Source organism: Cataglyphis hispanica, chromosome 7 (genome assembly GCF_021464435.1).
Source record: "Cataglyphis hispanica isolate Lineage 1 chromosome 7, ULB_Chis1_1.0, whole genome shotgun sequence".
NCBI classification, from domain to species: Eukaryota; Metazoa; Arthropoda; class Insecta; order Hymenoptera; family Formicidae; genus Cataglyphis; species Cataglyphis hispanica.
In genome coordinates, this window is record NC_065960.1 from 777648 (window position 1) to 803983 (window position 26336).

At 36.8% G+C, this 26336-nt stretch overlaps 1 protein-coding gene across 4 annotated transcripts in view; it reads right to left on the reverse strand.

The window, feature by feature from the left end:
- LOC126850758 (protein expanded) overlaps nucleotides 1-26336 on the reverse strand; it is a 158214-nt gene that overhangs the window by 57192 nt on the left and 74686 nt on the right. For all 4 annotated transcript variants that reach the window (XM_050594054.1, XM_050594057.1, XM_050594055.1 and 1 more), the window contains 2 exons: nucleotides 24496-24651; nucleotides 17068-17167 (listed from right to left, as the gene is read on the reverse strand). In XM_050594054.1, coding sequence (XP_050450011.1) covers nucleotides 17068-17167; nucleotides 24496-24609 — 214 coding nt within the window. In that variant the 5' untranslated portion in view covers nucleotides 24610-24651. The remainder of the gene's footprint in view (nucleotides 1-17067; nucleotides 17168-24495; nucleotides 24652-26336) is intronic.

The window sequence follows — 26336 nt, forward strand, 5'->3', positions numbered from 1 at the left end:
GCCCAGGAAAAATAAAAAATAAAAACTGCCTCGTGCACGTCCATGACTCCCCACTCTTAAAAAATTTTAAAATTAAAAAATCGCCTCGTGGACGTCCACGAGTCCCCACTCTTTTTTTCTCAGGTACCTGCCCAGGGGGACAGGGGGAAGGGATCACAGCGGGGGTTGGTGCCAAGGGGAAAAGGGGGAATAACTGATAATTCCGCACTAGGTGATTTTTCTTTTTCAGCAAGAAGGAGAGACGCGGGCGACGCGCTCGCTGCAGTTCGAAGTTTTTCCGTAAGGACGCTCGAAGGCGAGAGATACCGTACGCCATGCGATATTTTTCGATTTTCCACAGGGCTGGGGGAGAAGGAGGAGGAGGAGGAGGGGAATGCAATGGGACATCTCTGCTGTCTTCGGCGGCCGATATTTTACCGGCTTCTGACACCTCGGACATCTTGTCCACTTTCTCTCTCTCTCACTCTATTTTCTCTCTCGTTTTTCCAGCTCGTCGGAACCAATCAAACAGCCGGCCACTATAGGACAAACCAATCGGAGCGCTCGGTCCCCGGGCCGGAGAGAGCTACTCTTCGCTTAAATGCCACATCTAACTCTCACTCTTGTAAGATTTCAGTTAGCCCACCGCACTAGGACCCCGACCAGAAAAGCAGAAGACCCAGGTTCCAGCCCGAGTATTTCCAGCCCAGGAAAAATAAAAATAAAAAACTGCCTCGTGCACGTCCACGACTCCCCACTCTTAAAAAATTTTAAAATTAAAAAATCGCCTCGTGGACGTCCACGAGTCCCCACTCTTTTTTTCTCAGGTACCTGCCCAGGGGGACAGGGGGAAGGGATCACAGCGGGGGCTGGCGCCAAGGGGAAAAGGGGGACATTCCTGTCTCGCTATAGTGGCCCCTATACTACTTATACACAAATTTTGTTTTCTACAACAGAATATAAGAATGTAATTATTACTTACAACACGATATATACTAAGAAAACTTATGAAAAATTTATATTATATTGTATTAATATTTTAATAAAACTCAGATACCAATTATAATTTGATAAATATAAAAAACAAAGGTTTATTATTATATCCGACAAAAGATCTTGTATTTGTGTGCAAACGAGTAAAATATATAACAAATAATTATATGTATATAATTATATGTATATATATATATATATATATATATATATATATATATACAAACCATTAAGTAATTTTAATATGAATGATTTTGTAAATAATGTTATGCAAAATATCGGATGTAAATATATTTACACAATTAAAAGAACACATAAACGATCAATTTTTATATAATTATATAAATCATTTATTACACGTACTATTATAGTTGTATAGCAAAGATGGGTTCGCACATTATGTAAAAAATGTTAGTTTAGTGATATAAATTAAATAAATTAATTTTGTTTAAAGAACAATAAAAAAAATATATAATAGCACATATATAAATATTAAATTTACTTCTATTTTTATTTACTTTTTATTTAGCCTTCTTTAGCTCTCTTTCTTATATATTCATTTGTATTACTGTACATAAAATATTTTCGAAAAATGAAGTTACTCTATATTCTTAATTATATATTAACTATATATTCAGCTATACAAGATAAATATAGAAATACAAAATATTGTATAGAACATATAAATGTACGTTTATTTATTTATTGTTATTATTAAATAATAAATAAATAAATTACAAATATACACTACTCAAAAGAAAATAGGGGACACTTTTTACACTTTAAAAATTTGGCTATTTTCAAACCGCTGAAACTCGACTAAACATCGCAGACAAAAAATTAAAAATGCATTTTAAAGATTGAAGTTTCAACTTTAACGCACTATCGGTGATTTTTTAAAATTTTTAAATCTTCTTTGTGTTATGCTTTTAAAAAGAACACATTGTTTTGTTTCTCAAAATTAAGGACACTTTGACACTCTGCAGCTCAATAAAAAAATTTTTCTCGAATAACACAATTCAAGTTTCACAAACTACAACATTTTACCTACAAAATGCTTTTTTTGAATTTTTTCTACAACTTTTTTTTACCGACCTATACGATTTTGAAGCTAAACCTGTTTTTTTTTAGAAATGATGTCGATACGCGAAAAATCATCGTAGACAAAAAATTAGAAAAGCATTTTGAAGCTTGAAGTTTCAACTTTAACGCGCTATCGATGATTTTAAAAAATTATTTCTTAATTTCTCTATATCTTTCCTCTTTTATGCTTTAAAAAAGAATAAAGTGGAAACTTCAAGCTTTAAAATACTTTTTTAATTTTTTGTCTACAATATTTATTCATTGAGTTCAGCGGTTTATAAATAGTCAAATTTTTAAGATATAAAAAGTGTTCCCTATTTTTTTTAAGTAGTATATGTTATTATTGAACAATAAATAAATAAACTTACAAATATATATTGTATACAGTATTTTGTATTTCTATATTCATCTTGTATAGCTAAATATATAGTTAAGAATATGTAGTAACTTTAGTTTTCGAAAATATTTTGTTCAAAATCTTTAAGAAAAGAAACATAAAAATTTCCAACTTCCTAAAAAGAATATACTAATACATTGTGTAGAGAAACGAGAGAATATATGATACAATAATAATACTATTGTTTTAAACGATATATATCATAAAATATATATCATAATATCATAAAAATATATCCCATTTACAGAGCACTTTTTTCACTTGTTATTTTATCGTGCCGCACAAAATCTCAATCTTTTCATTCGTAAAATATAATTGCTTCCCGTTTAAAAACTATTATAGCGACATTTTTGTATTAGGATTTTTATCTTAAAATGTTTTAAGGAATATTCCATTAAGAGGAAGTCTGATAGTTTTGGGACATCCTGTATATACAGTACTATCTCACTCCAAAAATGATTGCTTCACGGCTTTATCTATATGCTTCTTTCAATGAGTATCGTATTCAAATACATTTCTAAAATTAGCCACAAAAAACATTCTTATATACTCCATAAGCACTTGGTTAGGTGGCTCGTGTGTGAACGGATGTGTGATTAGAGACTAAGAAGACAAATAAGTTTATTTAAGGTGTAATTAGATAGTATTAGTTACGAAAATAAGGTGAAGAAGTATAAAAAGATGTAAGGAAATAGAGTAATTGGAGGCGAAACATAGGATTTAGAATTAGAAAAGTTATTAGTAGAGTGATAAGCAGGTAGGCTAATAGGTTATGGCAGATAAAGACAGGCACGGAGATAAGGAGATTGGAAAGAGATAGGAAAAAGAAAATGATAGGCAAACAAAATTAAAATTAGAGAAAGAGGGAAGTATAAAAAGAGTGAAGTTTAAAAATATTGATGATATTTTAGAGATAAAGGAACAGGTTAAAATTGAGGTTAAAAGAGAGATGGACAAAATATGAAAGATATGGGAAGATAATTTTAAAGAAATAGAGAAAAGGATTTCCAAGATAAAAGAAAATTTAGAGGAAAGATTAAGTAATATAGAAAAGGGATTGGAGGATTTAGAGGAGAGTGATAGAAAGAGAAGGGAGAGAGAAGAGAGAGAGTAGAAAAAAGAGGAATATGCAAGTACATGCAGTAGTGAGGAAAAGAATAAAAAAGATGAGGAAGGCTTAAGAAGAATTAAAAGCATAGATAATTTTAATTTTAAAAGTTTTGCAAGGAGAAGCGAGATAAGTGAATGCTTAAGTGATAGAGAGCTATCAAAGATATCGAAGTTAAGATATAAGTTATCGAAGATATCAAAGAATTATCGAAGATATCGAAGTTAAGATATAAGTTATCGAAGGATAAAAAAGATAATGGAGGAGAAAGATAAAGAGGAAAGGAAAGATAGCATTAAAAGGGATAAATACAGAAGAGAAGGATCTAAGGAACAGGATTAAAAGTTTTTTAAAAGAAAAATTAGGCATTGAGGTGGAAATTGTTAGTAGTAGGAAAAATGGAAAAGTGATAATTGCTAGACTAAAAGACGGGGATACAAAAAAAAAATTATGGAAAATAAACATAAATTAAAGGAGGAGAATAATTATATAGAGAATGACTTAACTTGGAAAAAAGAGAAAAATGCAAGAGAGGAAAATAAAGGTCAAGGAGGGATAGTAAAGAAAATGAGGATAAATAAGGTTAGGTATATAGAAAAGCTGAAAAAAAGTAGAGAGAGAGATAGGAAATGAAAGGGATAGCAGAGAGGAAAAAAGAGATAAGGGAAACGCAGAAGTAGGAAAGAAAAAGAATAGACACAATTTTGGTTAAGGCAAGAAGTGGAAAATAGAGTAAGTAGGGAGAAAGAGAAAGACAATTTAGAGAAAAAAATTTTAATATGGAACTACGATTAAACAAGAACAGGAACTGCTAAAATTTTATAGCAAAGTTTGATTTTATAAGTCTACTAGAAACAGGGGTAGAAGAAAAAATTTCGAATCAGATTAAAAGGAAGGCTACTTTCATCACATGAATGGAAATGTATTTATGCAACGAGGAGAAAAAAGAAAGGTAGAGTTAAAAAAGAGATGATTAGGTGATGATAGGAATTAGGAAAGAATGGGGAAAGGGAGATAAAAAGTTAGGGAAAAAAGTAGAGAAAGGAATTATAATATCTAAGATCAAGGAAGATAAGGGGAGGGAGGTAGTAATTGTATCAATTTATAATTCAGGTGACTGGGAGAAGATGGAGAGGACAATTAGAAACATATTAGAGGAAGATAGAGACAAATATGTAATAATAGGTGGAGATTTTAATATAATTGAGGAAAAAGGAGAATTTGACGAGGTAGGAATACATGGAAAGAGCAAAGATAAAATAGTAGGCAATACAGGAATGAAACTTATAAGTTTAGTTGAGGAGGATATATATTAAATGGAACATGCACGGATGATGAGGAAGGAGAATATATATATATATATATATATATATATATATATGTGTGTGTGTGTAAGGCCAAGAGGAAGTAGAGTAATAGATTATGTGATAGTAAATGAATATTGTCTTGATATAATATATAATTTTGAGGTAGGTGAGAGAATGGAATCGGATCTCATGCCTCTGATAACGGTATTAAGAAGAGGAGACGAGAAGGTAATTAAAGAGGATATGGAAGAGGCAGAGAAAAGAACAATAACAAGTTAGAATGAAGAAGATAGACTATTATACAGAGAAAACACAGATAAGGCAGGCTGGAAGGAGACACAAGAGGAGAAAATAGAGGAAATTTAGATGAAACTTAAAAGGCTGATGCAAAATTCGTTAATAAAGAAAGAAAAGAGGTTAATAAAAAAGGTTATAAGACATTATGACTGAAGACATTATATACTGATGAAATAGGGAATGTACAAGAAAGAAAAGAGAAGTACACAGGGTCCAAAGGAAATGGAGAAGAGGTTTATTAAATAGAGAAGAATATTTAGAGAAAAGAAGGAGATTTAGAGTACTATTAAAGAAGAAGAGAAGAAAGAAGAAAAGAGGAGAAAAAGGAATTAAGGGATTTGAAAAATGATTCAAAACTTTTTGACTCAACTTTTCGACAATTTGACCCAATCTACCTTCACCTTTCGTTTAATCACTTACTCGTCGAACATCCTGTATATTGACTTCGCAGGACTATTCCACGGTCCAAATCTTCTAAATCTTTATGTTAATCTTAGACGCTTACACCAAAGGGTTGGAAGTTTTTCAGTTAAGCAGCTGTATGGCACATGCTATAATTGCTAAATCACGAAACCTTTTTGTGATACACAGGGTGTATCACAAAATATGTATCACAAAATTTGGGTTGCCACAGATCATAGTATCAGACAATGCAGACAATGTCAGGTATTCACATCAAATGAATATCTGGCTTTTCTTCAAAATAATAGTACAATAGCAATATACAGTGCACTTTATCTCGCATCTAACCTCGCAGATAACCGCATAAGATAAATCGAAAGATACATACAAACAGTAAAACCAGCATTTAAAAAGATACCAAAAAAAGAGTGAAAAGTAGGACATATCCAGTATGACAATAGGCACGTCACCGGCAAAGCTGTTAATGGAAAGATGCTTACGAACAGCGATGAATTACATCTTGATAATAAATAAAATATAACATCAAAGAAGGACATTTGAAACAGAAAGCTTAGTTTGGGCCAGACCTTACATCAGAAAAGTGAATAGCAACCTGGATAGTAAAACCAGTTGGACGAATAATCTATGAGATCCGTATGAGGTACTATTGATGGGAGATAAAACATATTGACCAATTACATAACGTACAGGAACAGTAATAACCATCGATAGGAGTTTCCTAGTATAGAACAAGCACAAGTTCTGCTGATGCAGAACTAGAGGAACAGCAACCGGAAGAAGCGCCAGAACGAATATTGAGAAGGATTATTCAAGAAAAACCCTCATTCCATTTCCCAATCTATACCTTGCCATCCTTTGTCATCTACTTTCCCCAATCATTCTTCAGGTATTCTGGTATCCCACTCCCCTTAATTTTACCATAGCACCTGTTGTATCTTGACCCTTCTATCCTTCCCCAACGTTCCTTCTTATCCATCTCTATGTCCTTTTTCACAAAATAGCCGAAGTCTAGCACTCCTTCCGACCTTTTTGCCTCTACCTCCACTATGCCCATACCTCTGTCTTCAAAGAACCCACATCTTTCTTCTTCCCACTTCGATAGATCCTTCTTCTTATTCCTCTCACTCAACTCCTCTCAAGATCTCCTCGCAATCCTATTCCCTCTACCTTCCTCCAACCTTTTTTCAAATCCCCAAGCCCTTCTCCCGGCCCTACCTCTTAACTTCTCCCTCTACAATTCCTCCCTTACTATATAGCTCGGCGTTCCCCATTCCACTCCTAACACCCATCTCAGATACCTTTCCTGTAGCTTCTTCAACTCCTTTTTCTCTCTCCATCCTCAAATTTCCACCCCGTACCCCACCACCGATCACACCAGTTTATCGAAGAGCCATAATCTTCTTCCCCAATCGTTCTTAAATTTCCTTTTTCCCATTCCGCAAACCTGACCCATTATCGCAGCACCCTTCCTTAACCTATCTCTTACCTGTGCTTCCTGTCCCCCATTTTTCTGCATTACATAACCCAAATAAGAAAACTCTTTTACCTCCTCTATCACCTTCCCTTTACATCTCCAGCTTACATTCCTTTCTCTCCCTCCTCCTTTCCTAAATCTTAATATTTTAGACTTTCCTACATTTAACTCCCACCACTTCTTTTCCAGATAGCCCTCTAACCTTTCAATCATACTCCTCATCCTATCTTCCTCCTCCGCAATCAAAACCACATCATCCGCGTATGCCAAGGTGTAAATCTTCATCTCCCCTAATTTAACCCCTCCCCACCCTCCTCTACTCATTACTTCCTCCATATCCGCCGTTACCAAATTGAATAAGTGAGGGCTCAATGGGCACCCCTGCCTTACTACCCTTCCTGTCCAAAACCCTGTTCCCAAATTCTCTCCCCTCCTCACCCTGCTTCTAGTCTCCCTCAAAATATCCTCACTCTTTCTAACTTGCCCTTTCGTCACCCCCCTCTCTCTCATCGCTTCCACCAATTTCCTCCTATCCATCGAATAAAACGCTGCTTTAAGATCTATAAAAAGCGCCACTAATTTTCCTTTCTTCTTGCTCAACTGTCTATCTACTAAATAATTCAATACAAATATGTTGTCCATTGTCCCTAATCCCTTCCTGAAATCCGTCTGATTCTACGGCACCAATCCTTTTTTCTCCACCTCATCACTCAATCTACTCGCCAGCACCGAAACGTACACCTTTGCGTCAGCGCACTTCCATACCCTCTCCCCCTTCCCCTTCTTTAATATCGGCACAATCACCCCCTCATTCCACTTATCTATCCATCCCTCTCCCTTTCAAACCCTATTACATATTCTCCACATCCATTCCTCCAAGTTTTCCCCTCCGTACTTCCACACCTCCGCCGGAATTCCATCCACCCCTATCGCTTTATTATCCTTCTGTCTTCCAATCACTGACCTTATCATTCCTGCTTATGCTCTCCTCCTTATCCATCCTAATTCCTATCCTCTGACCTATCACTCGCCATCCCCATGATTTCTAACATCCATCCATCCATTCCATTATTATATCTTCCTTACCTTCCTTCCTTCCATTCCTTCCATTCCCTTCCATCTTTCCCTTTCTTCCTTCTTCTTCCTTCATATTCCCTTTCCTTCCATTCCCTTCTTCCATCTTCCTTCCTACTATCCACCATTCTCTCTTCTTCATTCCACCTATCATCATCTCCTTTATCTTTTATTCCTCATATTTTCTCACCTCAACCTCCTCCATTTCCTTTCCTCTTCCCTCTTCATCCACCATTTTACTCGTCCTCTCCTTCCTTTCCTTATCCTTCCCCTTCCATTGAGTTGGATGATGGTCCGATCCATCCATCCACCTCCATGTCCTTCATTCCACCCATTCCATCCATTCCCCCATCTCCCTTCATTCCATCCATTCTATGTCCACCCTCTTTCTATCCATCCTCCAGCTCCTTTCCTCCTTGTTAATTCTTTTGTCCTTTGACCTTCTTCCCACTCCATCCTCCTCATTCCATTCTCTTATACTCCTCCCTCTTCACCTCTTCTCATTCAGTTCCACCATTCCATTTCTTCCTTTCTCTCCACCCATTCATTCCAACTCTTCAATGCTTCCTCCATATCCCCTCACTTATCTATCCACTCCATCTTCATCTCTCCACTAACCCTTCCACCTTCTCTTCTGTCTTCACCTCCAATTTCCTTTCTCATTCCTATCCCATCCCTCCGTTCCTCCATCCCTTCCTATTCCATCCATCTATCCATTCTTCCATCCTTCCCTCTCCATCTTCCATATCCATTCCATTCCATCCATTTCTTTCTCCACCATCTTCTCCTTTCCATTCCATCCTTCCTCCTTCTTCCTCCTTCTTCCATCTCCATCCTTCTCTCCATTCCTCTCCATCCATTTCCTCCCTTCCTTCCCTTCACTCCTTCCAGTCCATTCGTTTTCCTTTCCTCCCTTCCATTTCCATTCCATTTCCATTCTTTCATTCTTATTCCTTTCATTCCACTCCCCTCCACCCCTCATTCCTTTTCCTTCCTCCTTCCATCTTCTTCCATCTTTCTTCCTTCCATCTCTTTCCTTATCTCTTCCTATCTCCTACCTCCCTTTCCACTTCCATTCCTTCCCTCTTTCATTTCATTCCTTCCATCCATTCATTCTCATTCATTCATTATCCTCCATTCCTATCCTTCCATCCTTCCTTCATTCCATCCTTCCTTCTCATTCCATCCTTCCTCTTCATCCTCTATTCCTTCCCTACCGCTCATGTCTTTTCCATGGCTCCTCCATTTCCATGGCTTACCTCTTCTTTCCTTCCCATCTTTCATGGCGAACTGCGCCATCTTGTTCTCCCGCGCCCTCTATACTCTCGCCGCTATTCGCTAATCCGCTCTACACTCTTCACTATGTATACCCTATGGCCTAACTGTCACTATCCTGCACCTCCCTTTACAACTTTATATTCGCCCTCACACCTCGCCTCCACTTTCACCCTTCACCTCTCCCCACTCTCTCACACTCACGCTTCCACACTGTCATACTCACTCCTCTTGCACTCCTCCCTTTAACTCTGTACACCTGCAAAGTACACACGTCAAATCACCTCGAAGCACACTACCTGACACCGGAAACGGAAGTCCATGAATAGGCTTATATGTAAAACTGTACTAAAACTCTTTTAGAATAAATAGAACTTTCGAAAATCGGTCAATATCTCATCCTGATATTAGTAAATATTTAATGAAAAGCGTTTGTTTATTCTATTTTAAGGAGGAAACCAATGTAACAGCTGGAAAGAAGCTATTTCTAAAAATTTTTTCTGATAAATAATTAATTTTTTAAATCACTTTATTAGCATCGCGAAGTATATAATTTAAACTTTTTGTAAAATTTTTGTTAAAAAATATTAATATTTATAGCTACAATAGCCAATAATGTGTCACTTAAAAAAAAACGGGCGACTTTGTTACGAGCCAATGAAAGCTCTGAAGCATAAAAACAAACATTTTCTTAAAATTTAAAACAATTGTTTCAGTTTCAGTATGGATATGAATAAAAAATCATTTATTACAAAATAGCGGACTTTTAAAGACAAAAGTTTCAAAATTAGTGAGACATTAATCTCTGTTTTTTAACATTATAAAAAAACAAATTATTTAATCAAAAATTCCATACGTACAAAAGCTTTTATCTTATATTTTAAGAAAATACTTGTTTCTTTTTTCAGAGCTTTCGTTGTCCCGCTACAAAGTCGCTCGTTTTTTTTAAGATTACTCACAATATAGGATATTGTAGCTATAAATATTAACACTTTTTAACAAAAATTTCATAAAAGATAGTTCAAATTATGTACATTATGATGTTAATAACGTGATTGGGAAAAAAACCAATTATTTCCCAGAAAAGTAATCATTAAAAACATCTTTTTTTCAGTTGTTACACTGGTTTCCTCCCTTAATAAATATTTTTTGCTTTTAAAAAATAAAACTTTTTTTAAAATTTAAGTAGAACTATTTTGGAAATTTGATGAAAAATTTTAAAAAATGTCACAGTAAAGGAAGACGCTACTACAAAAACTTATTAGTTCAGTTTGTCGTCTATATAAAGCATTTATTTTATTCATGGCTAAAACTATTTGTTTAAACTATCACAAATTATAAAATTATTGAAAATACAATCAGAATTTTTAATAATTTATGAGTTTTTAAGAATATCAATTTCGCATGTTGAATGGAACTTCATTATGAGCATAATGGAGAAATCAGAACCATTATTTGTTAAAAAATTAAAAAACCACATTACTTTATCAATATACAGGATGTTTCCTAATAAGTGGAAAGTATTGCAGTGGATTCAGGAGACAAGAATAAGAAAAAAGATTCATATAAAGATATGTCTGATATGACCTTGTTTTCGAGTTACAATCTACGTCTACTGGACGTAGTAATTTATATATCAGTAAAAGAAATTTTTAGTGAGACAAAAGGTCGTGAAGTCTACCTGACGTAACATCTGTTACAAAATAAAATAGATTATAACTTGGAAACAAGGTCATATCAGATATATGTTTATATGAACCTTTTTTCTCATTTTTGTTTCCTGAATCCAATATGGATTCTGCAATACTTTCCACTTATTAGAAAATGCTATGAACTACTCCACGATTGTTTTCTTTTTAAAATAAATTTTAAAATAAATAGTGACTTAAAAGCTTAAGACAGCTTAAGAATCCATTGCGTTGAAATAAATAAGTAAAGAAAAGCAAGAACTGACAGGCGAGACAACATTTGATAATAAAATCTGAGAGGCTATACGATATAAACAGAAACTAAGCACGAATCTAAGACGATAAACAGGTGAATAAAAATCAAGTACTAGTGCATTGAGTGACAAATTCTCTTCTACAAATTATAAATTATGATTGACAGTTCTCACAATAAATAGATCGATATCAGGAACTCAGATGAAAAACGAAACGATAAAATGATATTATGCTTGCTCGCTTGACAGTCTTGCTTGTGTATAAACTCAAGTAGATAATAAAACGCTCTCACCCTTACTCGATAGCAACTACTCTCCATTGGTCGAAACTCAGGCTTATAAACAAATGTCTTCATCAATATCTACGATTTAAAAATTTCAAGGAACGCCCTAGGAAAAACCGGACAGCGTGAAAAATAGTTAGAAAAATTATTCGTTAAACTAGATTAACAAACCAATGGAGAGGAGTAGCAAAGGGCTTAATAAGCGCCGGAATATTCGTCGCCAGCGTCATTAATATTTTTCTAACAGTCGTGCAACGTGCAACAATTCTTATATATCAGCGTTACATTTTCTATCAGTTAGTATTTGCATATCATTCAGTTAGTATTTGCATATCATTCACTCTTTCTGGCTACGGTATTCGAGGGCGTTTTTCAATTAAATTCAGTGCGGCTCTCCTAAGTAAAGTTATAGTGTTCACTTGCACAGTGTAAAGAGTAATAACTCTATAAGTGCAACCTGCGTGATAAGTGAACCACGATCATACACCAAAGGCACACCAGCATCGACCACCGGATCTCCGAGCCAGTCATTCTGTACCCGAAACCCCGTCATCACAAATTTAATAAGAAAATCTCATTGCGCTCTATAAATAGTGAGTTTACTAATTCTCTTTAATTATTATTTTTTTTTATATACTTCTTTTACCTGTTTCTTACATTCTCTTTCTTTTCTTTTCTTCAAGGAAAACAATTATAAGATAATCATTTTCTCTTTTATTATTTTTATTTTTTCCTCTAAATATACACCCAAAGATACATGTATTTTCTATTAATACTTCTTGATATCGCATACCAAAAATTTTATTCATTACCATACCTTCCTCCTTTGTGGATCGAGTGTGAATAACTTCCCCATTGTGGTATGCGGCCTTGACGTCGGCGGTGGGGCTCTGGTTGCAATGATTCCTTAGGACTGTATCGGTGGGTTTAATCGTGCCGGGATAGCCTGAGGAGTAGCAGCTGGCTAACGCATATCTAGAGGGTAGTGCCCCTTGAATTAAATGCATTTGAATAGACAAGCCTGTTAGCCTGGTAAGGCGATAATCTAAGGGGAGGAAAACCCTGACAGAAAACCATTTTGAATCATATGGAGGATATCAAAAAAAATGAGAAAAGGCTCCGCTACCTCAGGGCGGAGAGGGTATAGTCCCAGTCCAACCCGGGTCGTCATCGAGCGATGGATGGACCCGCGGGATTGGGTTTTTCTCGGAGGATATCGTGGAGGTTGAGAGCGATGACGAGATCGCCAGATCCATGCGAATATCAGAGGAGATGTTGAGGAGCGCTTCGAGCATGCGGGAGGTCCCGCTCAAAGAATTGCAGAAGCACATTACGAATCTTCTTGACTGGCTGGCGGTCTGGCTCCCCTATTTGGAGAGTAAAATAGGGAGAGAGCACCGGGAATTGAGGGAGTGGGCCGCCGACTTACTGGCCATGTGCGTGGTCTTTCATGATCGATGCAAGGAGGCGCTGGATAAAAAACCGGTGGGAAGAAAGCCTGTCCGAGACATAAGAGTTTAGGCGGAGCTGGTTGCGCCGAGGGTGCACGTTTGACACGTAGGAGTGCAGGCGTCGTTGGCTGCGCCGGCGAAATCCACCGGGGGGGCCGAGGTGCAGACCCTGGCGAGGGTCACGGGTAAACCCATTAGAGAGAAGTAGGGACACAGACGTTCCTCGAGGGTGATAAAGAAGGAAAAGGGACGAGTGAAAAGAGGAGAAAAGGGAATCCCCTCGATCTCCAGTCACCCCTCCGCAGGAGGGAAAATGGGAAACGGAAATGGGAAAGAGTAGAAAAGCGGAAAAGAAGGGTGGCATCCCGCAAGAGAGCTGCTCCCCTTCCTCCAACTTATCCCCTTGATTTCCCGTAGAAGGGAAAAAGGAAGAAATCCCGGTATGGCTATCGGGATTGTGCGGTCCATACCGTAGGGGGACGAAGATTTGTCTGGGCCCTCCTCCCACTCTCTGAGGTTGCCTTGAAGGGAGGACGGCAACTATGAAAGGGAGGGGATGGACACAACTTGAGTCGTTCTGCCCCCTTTCTCCCCTTGATCACGGTTTCGGCGACAAGGAGGGAGTGCTCCCCGTCAAGGAGGGAAAGGAAGCAGAACGACTCCCAGTAGGCTGGGTGGACCTTGCTTTACAACTTACAAAGTACATGCTACAGTGTCCGATTGGACCCGAAATATGTGCAAAAGAAATGTGCGCAAAAAAACTGTGCGCAATAGAAATGTGCGCAAAAGATATGTGCGCAAAAGATATGTGCGCAAAAGATATGTGCACAAAAGAAATGTGTGTAAAAGAACTGTGTATAAACGAACTGTAAGAAACGTTTATTAACCAAATGAAATTAATAAGAAATGTCAATAAATTTCAAAATTATACATATATACATGCGTGTGTATGTATTTTAAATTATACAAAAATATGTGATGTGTCCAAAAGCAATAGTGTCCAATTGAACAGTGCGCAAATGAAATGTGTCCAAACGAACTGTACGCAAATGAAATGTATCCAATCGAACGGTGCGAAACTTTATGTGTCTAATAACACAGTGTGCAATTGCAACGTGTCCAATTGTGCGCAAGTGAAGGCTTCTCCCCGGAAGATACGGGCGTATGCGAGGGTGGCGACCGGAAGTAGTGAAAATGCCAGATTCCCGATCACTGCCCACAATCGCATGGAAGGCCATACGGAGAGGTTTTAGTGGTTATTCTCCCGGCCGCTTGTTTAAACCGGGAGCGAGTCGAACCCCATCAAAGCGGAGTATGCGTAAAAGCATTTCCCCTCCGTTAAAAAAAATGTGAATAACTTAAAGATTCAAACGTAATGTTCCGGATCAGTGTTCATTGTCAGCTTTAGGTCTAATCTACCTTCTTCCTTTATGGATCGATAGGTGTGAATAACTTATAGATTCGAACGTAACGTTTGGGATCAGTGTTTACACTCAGCTTTAGGCCCAAATCTACCTTTCCTCTCGTGGACCGGCAAGTGCGACTAACCTAAAGGTTCTTATGTAACGAAAAGGATCAGTCTTTGCACTTAGCTTTAGATTCACGATAATTATTTACAACGTATCTTTGTTAACAAAATTTTATTCTTTGTCCCTTTAGATAAGATTTATTATCTTTCATTCACTCCATTCTTCCTTTTTATCTCGTTATCTCGTCTTTAAAAAAAGAAGAGAGAAAAAGAAATGATTATCGAACTGTCTCTTAAAACTAATAACATTCCTTTACTAAACATTATGTGTGCTCCTTTAGTGGACACGATACGAAAAACTAAATCTACCTCGGCACAGTTACGGCGCTGGGCAAAGAACGCCCGAAATAGAAAAAAATAGGACAATCCGGAAACTCCTGGCTCGAGCATTCGCGGATCCTAATTTTAAAACAGATTATAGTAAACTTAATTAGATAAGGATTCATTCGACTCAAAGGCACGACAATTAATAATTAATCCACCGACACACACAACAGACAATTTTTTTCCTTCATATTCATCCATCTCTTTCCCATCAGAATCCATATCTGCTTAATTCCCGGAATTTTCGTAACCTTGTACTCCTCCGTCCCCCTCTAATTCTCCTCCCCCTCTGTTTTCCTGTAATCTTTGAAAAACCTCAGTGTTCGAGGACTTTCCCTCCCCCGTTTGAATATTCACCTCCCCTCAATTATCAACCGTCGACCATCGTAACTCCCCCTTTCGAAAATTCTCCTCCTTATCAACCTCCGCAATTTTCAACTCCCCCTCGCTCCTCGCCTCTCGAATCGTCAGACCTCCCAGAAGAGTCAAACGTTTTCGGGGAAAGTCTGGGAACTCTTAGAGGAGCTACCTGACTTTAAGAAGGAACCGCGGAATTTCAAATCGGAATCCTGCAACCTCGAAGAAGTATCGGAGCCCCTCTTCGAAGACCTGGGTCGCGAGAGCTGGTACCGCTATTTAAGTAACCAATTTCCCCCTTTCCCTGTCCCCCTCAAAGACAACGACTATCGCGTCGGTCCCGACATAGTCAACCTCCATCAATTTTATGAAATCCTCCATATTGCCCCACCTGGTTCTATCATCCCTTTCATTGTCCTAGGTGCTCCGTTCTCTTGTCATCCCTGTCGAGGTTTTCTGGATGAGGTTCCCTCCCCCCTCTACAGTCGTATTTGAAGACCCTTCATAATCCTTCTCCTTATTTCTTCATTTTACACTTTTTTATTTATTTAATATTTCTACATTGTAAAACCCAACCGGAATGTAAATTTTAGTTTGTCTTTCTCGATTCCGGTTGATGACCTCCGCATTTATGTAACATTCGCGAACAAACAATTTCTCACACACACACACACACACTCACACTCACACATATAAATGCAACTCTTTATAATTCGTAATATGATTACCTCATTGTAATTAAATATACATATATTTTAATAATTAAATATTTAAATGTATCTGCAATCATATTTAACGATTCTTTTCCTTTCTTTCTCTTTTTGAATAAACACAAAATTTTAACTTTAAAATTCGCGTAGCTTGTTAACCCGTTCTCTTTCCCGTACCCTGATATCGCACAAGGTTCCGTCCTGGGTAATAGAGATTCAGTTCCTTTACCAAAAAGGGGATCACCGAATAAACGGCTTATTGACCGAGTAAAAGCGACCCTTCCGGTCGTTGACCTGTCTTAGGTCAATTCGTTCGTCTCCAAGACATATGTTGTCTAGTGTTTGTCTGGAGTTAGATAGGTTATGCCCTCCCGCTGGCTCAGAATTTAAAGTATCTGGACGTAACACAGAGTTAAGATATAGTTTACTTGATTATCGGTTTACTCTTTATCTGCAAGAAATTTGTATTATAAATGATATGGTTCATATCTTGTGTTCAGTAAAAATAAAGTATCCGTATCGTATGTTACCGCTATTAATGCAACAATTTACGTTTAAAGTAAAAATTATGGCTCGGTCAAACAATGAAATAGCGGACATGCATCTCATATATGAATTTTCCGATGGTATATAGTGCAGTCAAAATTAAAATTTTACATGCAGAAATATTGGAAATATTAGAAAATAAAACAACACAGTAGTCGAACATAAAACAAAACTGTAACTCAAAAACAATGTCATATGTTTATATAAACCTTTTTTCTTAATTTTATATCCGAGTATTTAATCCATAACTACAATACTTTTCACTTAGATTATTAAGAAATACTCTGTATAATATTATTATTAATACTCTGTATAGTATTGTCGCTATATAAAAAGTTATTAAATTGTATAGTTTCTCAAAGCTAATACATTAAATTTAATTTATGATTTAATAAAATACATCCTCAAATTACATAAGTTTCTAGTTTAAAATTTTGTCTCTTGAACTTAATAATATATGTATATAAAATAAGTATATAAGAATATAATATATGTACTTAAGATATATAACTTACCAGACAATATTGCTAGACCAAAAAGTTCACAATCTCGCATACCCTGTTGACTGAGAAGCGTACATGTTTGCGCATAAACCTCCTTCACTTTCGATTTAGCCTAAAATAATAAAACACATCTATTAATTCAATTAAAACTCAAAAAATAATTTTATAATTATAATTTGCTGTCATGTTTTATTCATTCTTATCCTCTACTCTTCCTCGCTTTTGCTTTCAGCAACACATCAGTATAAAAGAATTCCGAAGTCTCTTACACAGGTCTCTCTTTAATCTCTCTTTATCTATAAGAAGATTTTTATAAGAATTCACGAATGTAAACATCTTATAAAATAAAAATTAAAACTTTTATTTTGTCTTTTTTGTTATTTTTTGAGAATAAAAAATTATAATGAATTAATAAAATTTTTACGTTTAAAATGACATCAAGCATGACATTATTAGAACAATTTTTTAATTGGATATATAATGAAAATTTATCTCTCTCTCTCTCCCCCCTCTCTCTCTCTCCCCTCTCTCCTCCCTCTCTCTATCTTCCCTCCCCCTCTCTCTCTCTCAGAGAGTTGAATTAGACGTGTTTCTTGTCGCTCTTTGTTGTGTACCGATTTTTCGTCGTCTTTTGCCCTTTGGGCTCTTTTTTCTTAGTGTTGTGCTATCAAGGATTATCTTGCTTAACTTTCCAACATTTGCTCTGTTCCTACACTGGTCAGTGTTTCAGACTTTTCAAAAATCACGACTAGCGTAGGCGTTAAGGGGTGCGAAGACAGTGGCGCAAACATCGAGAGACGCACGAGAATAAGAAAGTCTATATAACAGTCTATATGATTATATCCCAATATTCAAAAAGGGCAGAACAGAAACAATCAATCCGGAAATCCTTAAATGGATACAGACAAGTAATATAAAAATACAAGATGAATACTCCGAAGGAAATAAAATATGGGCAGTGTAGAAAAGAAATAAAATCAATTATACATGAAAATAAATTATGTACAAAATTATTCCACCCGTCATATGCTAAACTGCATAAGATAACTAATGCAAAAAATCAACTGGTCACATGCAATGGTCAAATCGAGATTATTACAATATAACGTTCCGCTTTCGTGAGATATAAAAAAATAGCTCAGTCGTGATTAGAGCTCGTGAAAGAACGGAAGACATAAAGCGAAAGACACATAACTAAATATTTAGTAACTGTATCTGTACAATATGTAAAATAATGTAATGGGCCGCTTCACGAGCGTGCGGGCATAGCGCAACCGATAAGGGTTCGTGAAGGGGTGAGACACAATCGATGAAACGAAAGAATTACATAATGTCTGTTATTTGCCTCTAATTGGCAATGGTCAGTACAAAAAGAATATAAAGTTCGCTGTGTTATGACGCGGGTCTAAACGATGTTGTACTTGTCTGGTTAAAGGTCCCGGCTCGGTGGCGTGGGACGTAGTTTTGACGCGTCGTACTTGATGACGCGAGGCGCGCGCAGTGAGGCGGGCGCGTATTGACAACGCGTCGTGCTTGTTGACGCGGGGCACGTAGCAGTGCAGGCGGCGAAGCTGCTACAATAAAGATTTCGCGAGCGTTTATTATCGGCACTTATAAAATGTGAGATCGTACAAAATATTTCACAATGCGTATGGCCGGGTGGTCGGCGCGGACTGCAGTACGACGGATTGCAGTCGGTGCAATGCGTCGGTAATGGTGACACAGCACATTTTCCCAGAAAGATTCGGCGGAATGCGTCTGTGCGCGGAGTTCGGATGGTTAGGTATTAGAACCGTACGTCTCGAGCAGACTCGAGGGAAACGGCACACCCGTCCGCTCCCTTTTGTATACGACGGATGAGATGGATTCGCAGGCGAGTAGAGGCCAAGAATTCTCAGCGGAGACTGCGAACTCGTCAACCTCCTTTTCACTGCTGTTCTGTGATTTCGGATCGGGTTTCTGGTAATAGCTGTAAGCATACGGCTCTAACGGATTCAAATACCGGTCTAGTATCAAGAAGAAATCTCGGTCTTTTATACCCGGTAAAATGGTACCCTCGTCGTTTAACACCACCTCTCGATAGTGGGGGAAACGGCGCGGAACTTTTGGAGCAGGACGCTCGGCGTTACTCGGTAACGCTCGGTGGCGTTCGTAACGGCGATTGTGTAAGGGTCGTACGGCCGTATAATAATCATTTAAAATAGGGCGTTGGGCGCTTCTACCCCTTTTCGGCTGGTGTTCGCCGGACGGCAGACTTCCGACGAGCGATATGTCGGGGACGATGAAGGGATGCATCATTACAACAGCATATATGTTAAGCATATACAATGCAATGTTTGATGTGAGCCGTAATTATGTTTTGATCCCGGCGATCACGATGTAAGTTTGTATCAAACGGATTAATCAATCTCGCTTTGACTTAGCATATCGCGCGGTCCGCCCGAGCCGTTACCTGCCGAGTTCATATCTCAAAAAGGTAATTTTTGACATTCCGTGATAGGCGGGCTTATCGCGGAACCTAATCGCGATTGCATTAGCTTATTATTAGATTCGTTTGGTATGGGAAGGATGTAGTTCAGTCCTCGGTGTGGGAGTTTCAGAATCCGTATAAATGGCGGCTTGCTTAGTGAATTCGTAAATTCACTAGTGCTGATTATTTAGCATTCAGCATTCAACTTGCTGTAAATGCAATTCGCTTTTTGGATGCTAGAATGCCCGACCAGAACGGATCGCAACTGTCCGATCGAGCGATGACAGGATCGCAATGGCGGATGAAAAAACTCATCGGTGGCAGAAAACTCCCCACCGCTGAATGATATGCCGAAACACGTGGAAGGCATAATTTTTGCAGACACTGAGAACTTCCCGGCGAAGTCGATCACGCCCGAGCCCGTTTACCTCTTAGCAGTAGATTTTAGGATTGCTTCTCGAGATGCCGCAAATTTTCGGCGAAGGCTGGGTACTCTCGACTTCGTTGTTCTTTCTGAAAAAAGTGTAGGTCTTCAGGATATTCCAGACATTTTATAGATTCTGGTGGTTGCAAAAGATCTGTCTCTGTGCTTGTAAAGCACGCGGTTTATACCCAGTTTTCCGCGATTTCGCGATTGTTCTAACGGCGGTTGAGCCCGTGCGTGACTCGGAAAAAAGCGAAAACTGTCGTGCGGTTCCCGCACAACATTTATGGACTAAAATCGATTCTACATGATATATATAACATATATAATATATCTAATATATATGATAGTTCTTTATTCAATGTGAGAAATCTGAAGCACCGGGCGATGAGGATAAACATTGCTTTGCGCGGAAAGTTGCAAATTCAAAGTGAATTCAAAGGTCTACTCTCTACAGCCTGGTGTTTTAGATACAAAACTAGGTCTATAATTATATCGTTTCACATACGTTTGCGACTTTCCGCGCAAAAGAAGGTTGAATCTAAACCTATGTATCTAGTTTTCTAGTAGGAGCCTCCCAGGCAGGCAGAGGCGGAACACACTGCCTCCACGCAAACACTTTCCACGCAAAGCGAAGTTCCATATGAGTTTACAACTTTTCACGCAAAACGAAGTTCAACTCAAACCTATGTATTAATAAGTGTTGTCTTATATACATTCTTTTTAATTTTCTAAGTTGGAATCACACGCAATTTATTTCTTATATTAAATAAAATTTATGTGTAAAATTATAGTCAATCGAAATATATCCCTTTATTAGTGACCAGTGCAATATATATATATATATATATATATATATATATATATATATATATAAAATAACTAGATTACTGATGTCCTATTCCCATAGACATAATATATCTAGACCGAGTGTTGAGGAATGGGGGGTAGAGGTAGAGGTAGGCACGTAGAAAAGGACTTCGTGCCCTTTGCGTTCTTTCTCTCTCGTGCGTAGCATAGCCAAAGAGAGCACTATGCTACGTGCTAGCGAGAGAAAATGCAAGGGGCACGAAACATAGTGTATCCTTTTCTACATAATCTTTACCCCCACTCCCTAAATAAAGGCAAATGCTTGGTCTAGATATATTATGTCTATATCTACTCCCCATCACAATATTCTCGTCTCCAATTAAATGCCGCTATATTATGGAAAGATTGTGGGCATTAATCGTATTGGAGCAACTACTTACAGCTCTGCTCCAAACATACAGTGAGGCTGCGGTGACTAATCAAGAGTTAGGCGCAGAAGAGTTTCAGCAAGCGCCTGACTCTTGATTGGTCATATGGAATCTTAACATTACTTTAGTTCTCTTGCGCAGGAACTTCTGCGACTATGCGAGGAATTTCCTGCGACTCTTAAATTGAGAATCCCTGCAAAAACGGGGATTAATTTTTGTTAAAAATTTTGTTAACAAAAATTTTATTTGCTTTATTGTTACTTTTTATTAAGTATTATTGCATACTTGCGTACTTCTGTTCGAAGCTAGTCTCGATATTTGTTTGATTTTGTTTGAATGATGAATCGTAAAAAATCATTAGTGCAAATTTTTCAAACACACTACGGATGATGCAAATAATAAATTTGTGCAATTTCAAATATGCAAACAAGAATATCTGACACTCTGAAAATACCAGTATAATTTAAATGATCATTTAAAGAAAAAACATTCCGATAAATTGATTAAATTAACGGGAATCGAGAACAAGTCAGAAAATATACAAGAAGAGATACCAACAAAAAAATCTAAGCAGTCTATTAAAAATTATATAAACAGAAATAATATGTACGATAAAAATTCTAAAATAAAAAAAACAACTTGATAAGTTTTACGTCGAAATCATCGCTACAGACATGTTGCCTTTCAGAACTTCTGAACTAAAGGTTTCCAGAAATTATTAATACCATAGACAAGTATAAATTACCTAACAGACACACGCTCAAAAATTCGTTAATTCCACTGTATTACGATGAAATAAGAAAGTTGACAATGGCAATTTGACAATGGCAATTGACAAGCATTTTGCTATTACAACAAATATGTGAACAAGTTCTTCATACAAGGGTATTTTAGCAGTGCTTATCACTGCTAAAATTTTAGCTTTATTCAAAATGCAAAGTTAAAATCACCATTATTAAAAGTAACCAAAATTAAAGGATATCATACGGCTGAATCTACGGTAGAAGTAACTTAAACTTGATTTTATTTTTTTATTTATTTGTTTTACGTATTACTGGTGAGTCTTTATTTACATATTAAATTTTTTTTATTATCTTGTTTCAGACTATCAATGAAATATTGGTGGAATATAATATTCGTCATAAGATTGTGTCTATGATTACAGACAATGCTGCATCGATGATAAAATGTTCGAAATTTCAAAAATTTGATATTTGCCTTGCTACGCTCACAGTCTTAACTTGACAATGCAAGAGTGTTTTAAAATAGATTCGTTTGCCAGAATTTATAAAAAAGTAAGGCCATTATAACATTCTTCCGTAACAGTACGTTGGCAGGCGGTACATTGCGTACTATTCAGCGAAAAAATAACAAAACGGAATTAAAACTATTGCAAGAAGTGGAAACTCGTTGGAATCGTTCATATTATATGTTAAAAAGAATTTCGGATGTACGTACTGAGCTGGCAATTGCCATAAATGAGTGTACATGAACTCCACTGCCACTTACAACCGAAGATTTCAAAGCAATTGATAAATGATTGCAGCTTTTAGAGCCTTTTGAAGTAGCAACAACAACTTCAGGGGAGAGCTATGTAATTTCTTCTTTAATAATATCTCTTTCAAGAGATATTTCTGCAAAATTAATAAGTTTTGAAAACAAAGTAGAAACTATTGAATGACGAGACATTCTAAAATTTATTAATAAATTCTGTAAATAAGAGACCATATAATACAAGATCGGCAGCCTTGGAACAATTTTGGATCCAAAATTAAAAAAAAAATGGTTTTAAAACTTTTCAAGAAGCTGACAATGCGATTCAACTTTTGCAAAAAGAATATACATCTTTTATCACAACTACACAAACGATTATCAGTTCTATTAACGTGATGGCGATTGAAGAAAATTCTAAAGCAGATATATTACTTTTTTTGCCAAATGATAATCAACAACTGGTCGCAACTCCATTGAGTGATGCTATCATTGACATTCGTCAATATATTGAAAAGCCTATAATTGACAGGCAAGCATGTTCCTTATTATTGCAGTATGTCTAATAGTATGCTTCGAAAAATGGCCGATAAATATTTATGCATTCCGGCAACCGGTTCCATCAGAACGCATTTTCTCTAAAACAGACGATATTGACTAATAAAAGAAATAGGCTAAAGAACAAGAACTTAAATACATTACTATTTTTTAAACAAAATATTCCGTTGCTTGATAATCAATAAATTATGTTTTTCTATAAAATTTTAATTTTTAATTGTTCTGTATTTAATAAAAACAGTTTTTTATGATATTATATGTAATAGTACGTGTACAATTTCTGTTATTTTTTATTCTGAACTAAAATATCGATATTATCGATATTATCGATAGTTTTATCTAAAAATTATCGTTACTATCGAAAGTATTAACTATCGATGTAGCAGTACTAGCCCACGCATATACTTTACAAAAAGCAAAGCGAGGTCCACCCCATAATTGTTGTGTGAATGGGAAAGTGTATGCGTGGACGTGAGTTCCGCCCCCCCTCCCTTCGGGGGACTCCACTTCCGGAAGATATAATCTAACCCAAACTTATTTCTGATTTAAAATTAAAATTTGATTTCTTGTGTTTATGATCAAAAAACGCAAAACATTAATAGTACATACGATTCTAAGCTACACATGGAAGATACTAGCGACAGTGATCTTCACAACATGTCAAGGTCAAGGTCATTGGGTTCGTTTTTGTAAAGTTTTATCATCAAGACCAATACTTTAAAATGATATATCTCGGAAACTATTGGTCGGAAATTTTTTTACTATTTTTCTCGGTTTCTCGTCAAAAATGCTTTCAGAAACAAACGCCCCCTTTCAAATAAGGGGCCGTAGTTATCATAATCATCCCTGTTTTTAAAAAAATTTGTTTTAGAGAGGTTCATTTAGTTTAAGACATTTTCGACAATTTCAATGGCATTTTTATTTAAAACAAACATTTAATAAATTGCACATATTTAATAAATGACATTTATCTTCAATAAAATTAATATTCCTATTAGAATTTGCTTTAATGTACTGCAATATTCCAATTGCTTAGTGCTATGTCAAATATATTTTTATATTGCACGTGCAAGCACATCGTACATGTCATTGAAACTACTGGCAGTATTTCTGTTTTAAAATTAATGTATACAGAACTACTTGCTACGACGATTAACTTTTTTGACTCATTCAGGGAAATTATTTCATATTTTTTATTAGATGACAAATTCAATTAAACGATATTTTTAATAATTATTCATAATTGATTTTTATCTTACCTCGACGATGAAGTAAAAAGGATCACCGGGAAGGGCATGTACGGCGAGATAGCGGCTGGCGGACACCAAGGGTTGAAGGCAAGACCGCGCAGCCGTGACACCGCTACCACGCATGCTGCATGCTTCATTTCGTCGCCGCTACGTCCAGCGTCCTCACTGTAAACAATAAATCATAATTTTTTATTAAATACAGAATAATATATTTTAATTGGAAGTTAATAAATTTCTAAATGCTTAATTTAGTGTTACATCCTGTAGACTTCACGATTCCTTCCTTTCGAACTTACCGCGTTGATTTCTTCCTTTAAAAACAAAAAATTTTTTTAAAATTGCCAATAAACAAATTCTTCATAAACAGTATTATTTTCGCAATATGCTTTACAATCTACTAACAGAATTGCTAACTTTGAAAAACAATACGAGAACAAATGCGGCAAGATGGGTGAAAAAGTGATGAAAATAATTAGAGAACTTAGACATATATTAATTTCTTTTAAACAAATAAAAACTGTCGGAACGCAAAAATACAGTAATCAATAAAATCTCGAAGTATTAGTTTTTTGGCAGGACAAAAATATTATATTCGTGTGCACATTGAAGGTATACATTGAGGGTGTTACCACACTCTGTTAAGAGGCAAAAAAACTGAGAAGAAGAAAAATATTATTAAAAATTTACCAACAGAAACAATTAAATAACGAAATCAAAGAATAAGAATTACGACAATTTATAGTTTGACTGGATCAGTATTACTTTGTTTCTATTTATAACTGAGACAATGAGAAAGGGGATCGTCCCGTTTGCGCACATTACGGATCGGACACGACAAAATTTCCCGATCAGACACAGTCCCAATCGAATACAGGCTCGATCGGACACAGTTTCGATAGGACACATATGATTGCAAATTGGACACCGACCTGATTGGACACAGACCCGATCGGACACTGGTCCGATTGGACATCGGCTCGATCGGACACAGGCCCGATCGGACACGGCCCCGATCGGACACAGACCCAATTGAACACGGGTCCGATCGGACACTGTAGTAATTTGTAAGTTGTAAAGCAAGGTCCACCCTACCGGCGGGTTAGGTGCGGAAAGGGAGCCAAAGGCCTTCCTTGCACACACATCCCCGTGTGTGTGTGTACGCGCGCGCGCGCGTGCTTCCTGTCCATGCATGTACTTTCATATAGCGTCTGTGTCTGAGCCGGTGTCCGATCGAGCCTATGTCCGATCGGGCTGATGTCTGAACGGACCGGTGTCCGATCAAATCGGTGTCTGATCGGGCCTGTGTCCAATCAGGTCGGTATCCAATTTGCAACCATATATGTCCGATCGAAATTATATCCGATTGAGTTTGTGTCCGATCGAGCCTGTGTCCAATTGGGACTGTGTCTGATAGCAACAATATGTGTTCAATCGGAACTGTGTCCGATTGGATTTGTGTCCGATGAAGCCTGTGTCCGATCGAGACTGTGTCCAATCGGATCTGTGTTCGATTGGGAAATTTTGTCATGTCCGATCTGTAATGTGCGCAATCGAGATTCACTCATTTTTAATAGCGATTATCTCACGACCTGGACAGTCAATTGCTTTTAAATTGTGTCACAAACGTGTAGATTTGTACAAACGTGTACATTTATTAGTACATTTATTTAGTATAATTAAACTTTCAAATTTTTCTTGTTAATTGCGAGATAACTACCTTAAAAACTTTAACATCGAGGAATCATAGCTCAACATCATCAACGGATTGCTGTAATATATTGCTACGAACAACTAGGAAACATTGATGGCAGTATGAAGATGTTTGACGAGATTCATATTGATTAACAAAT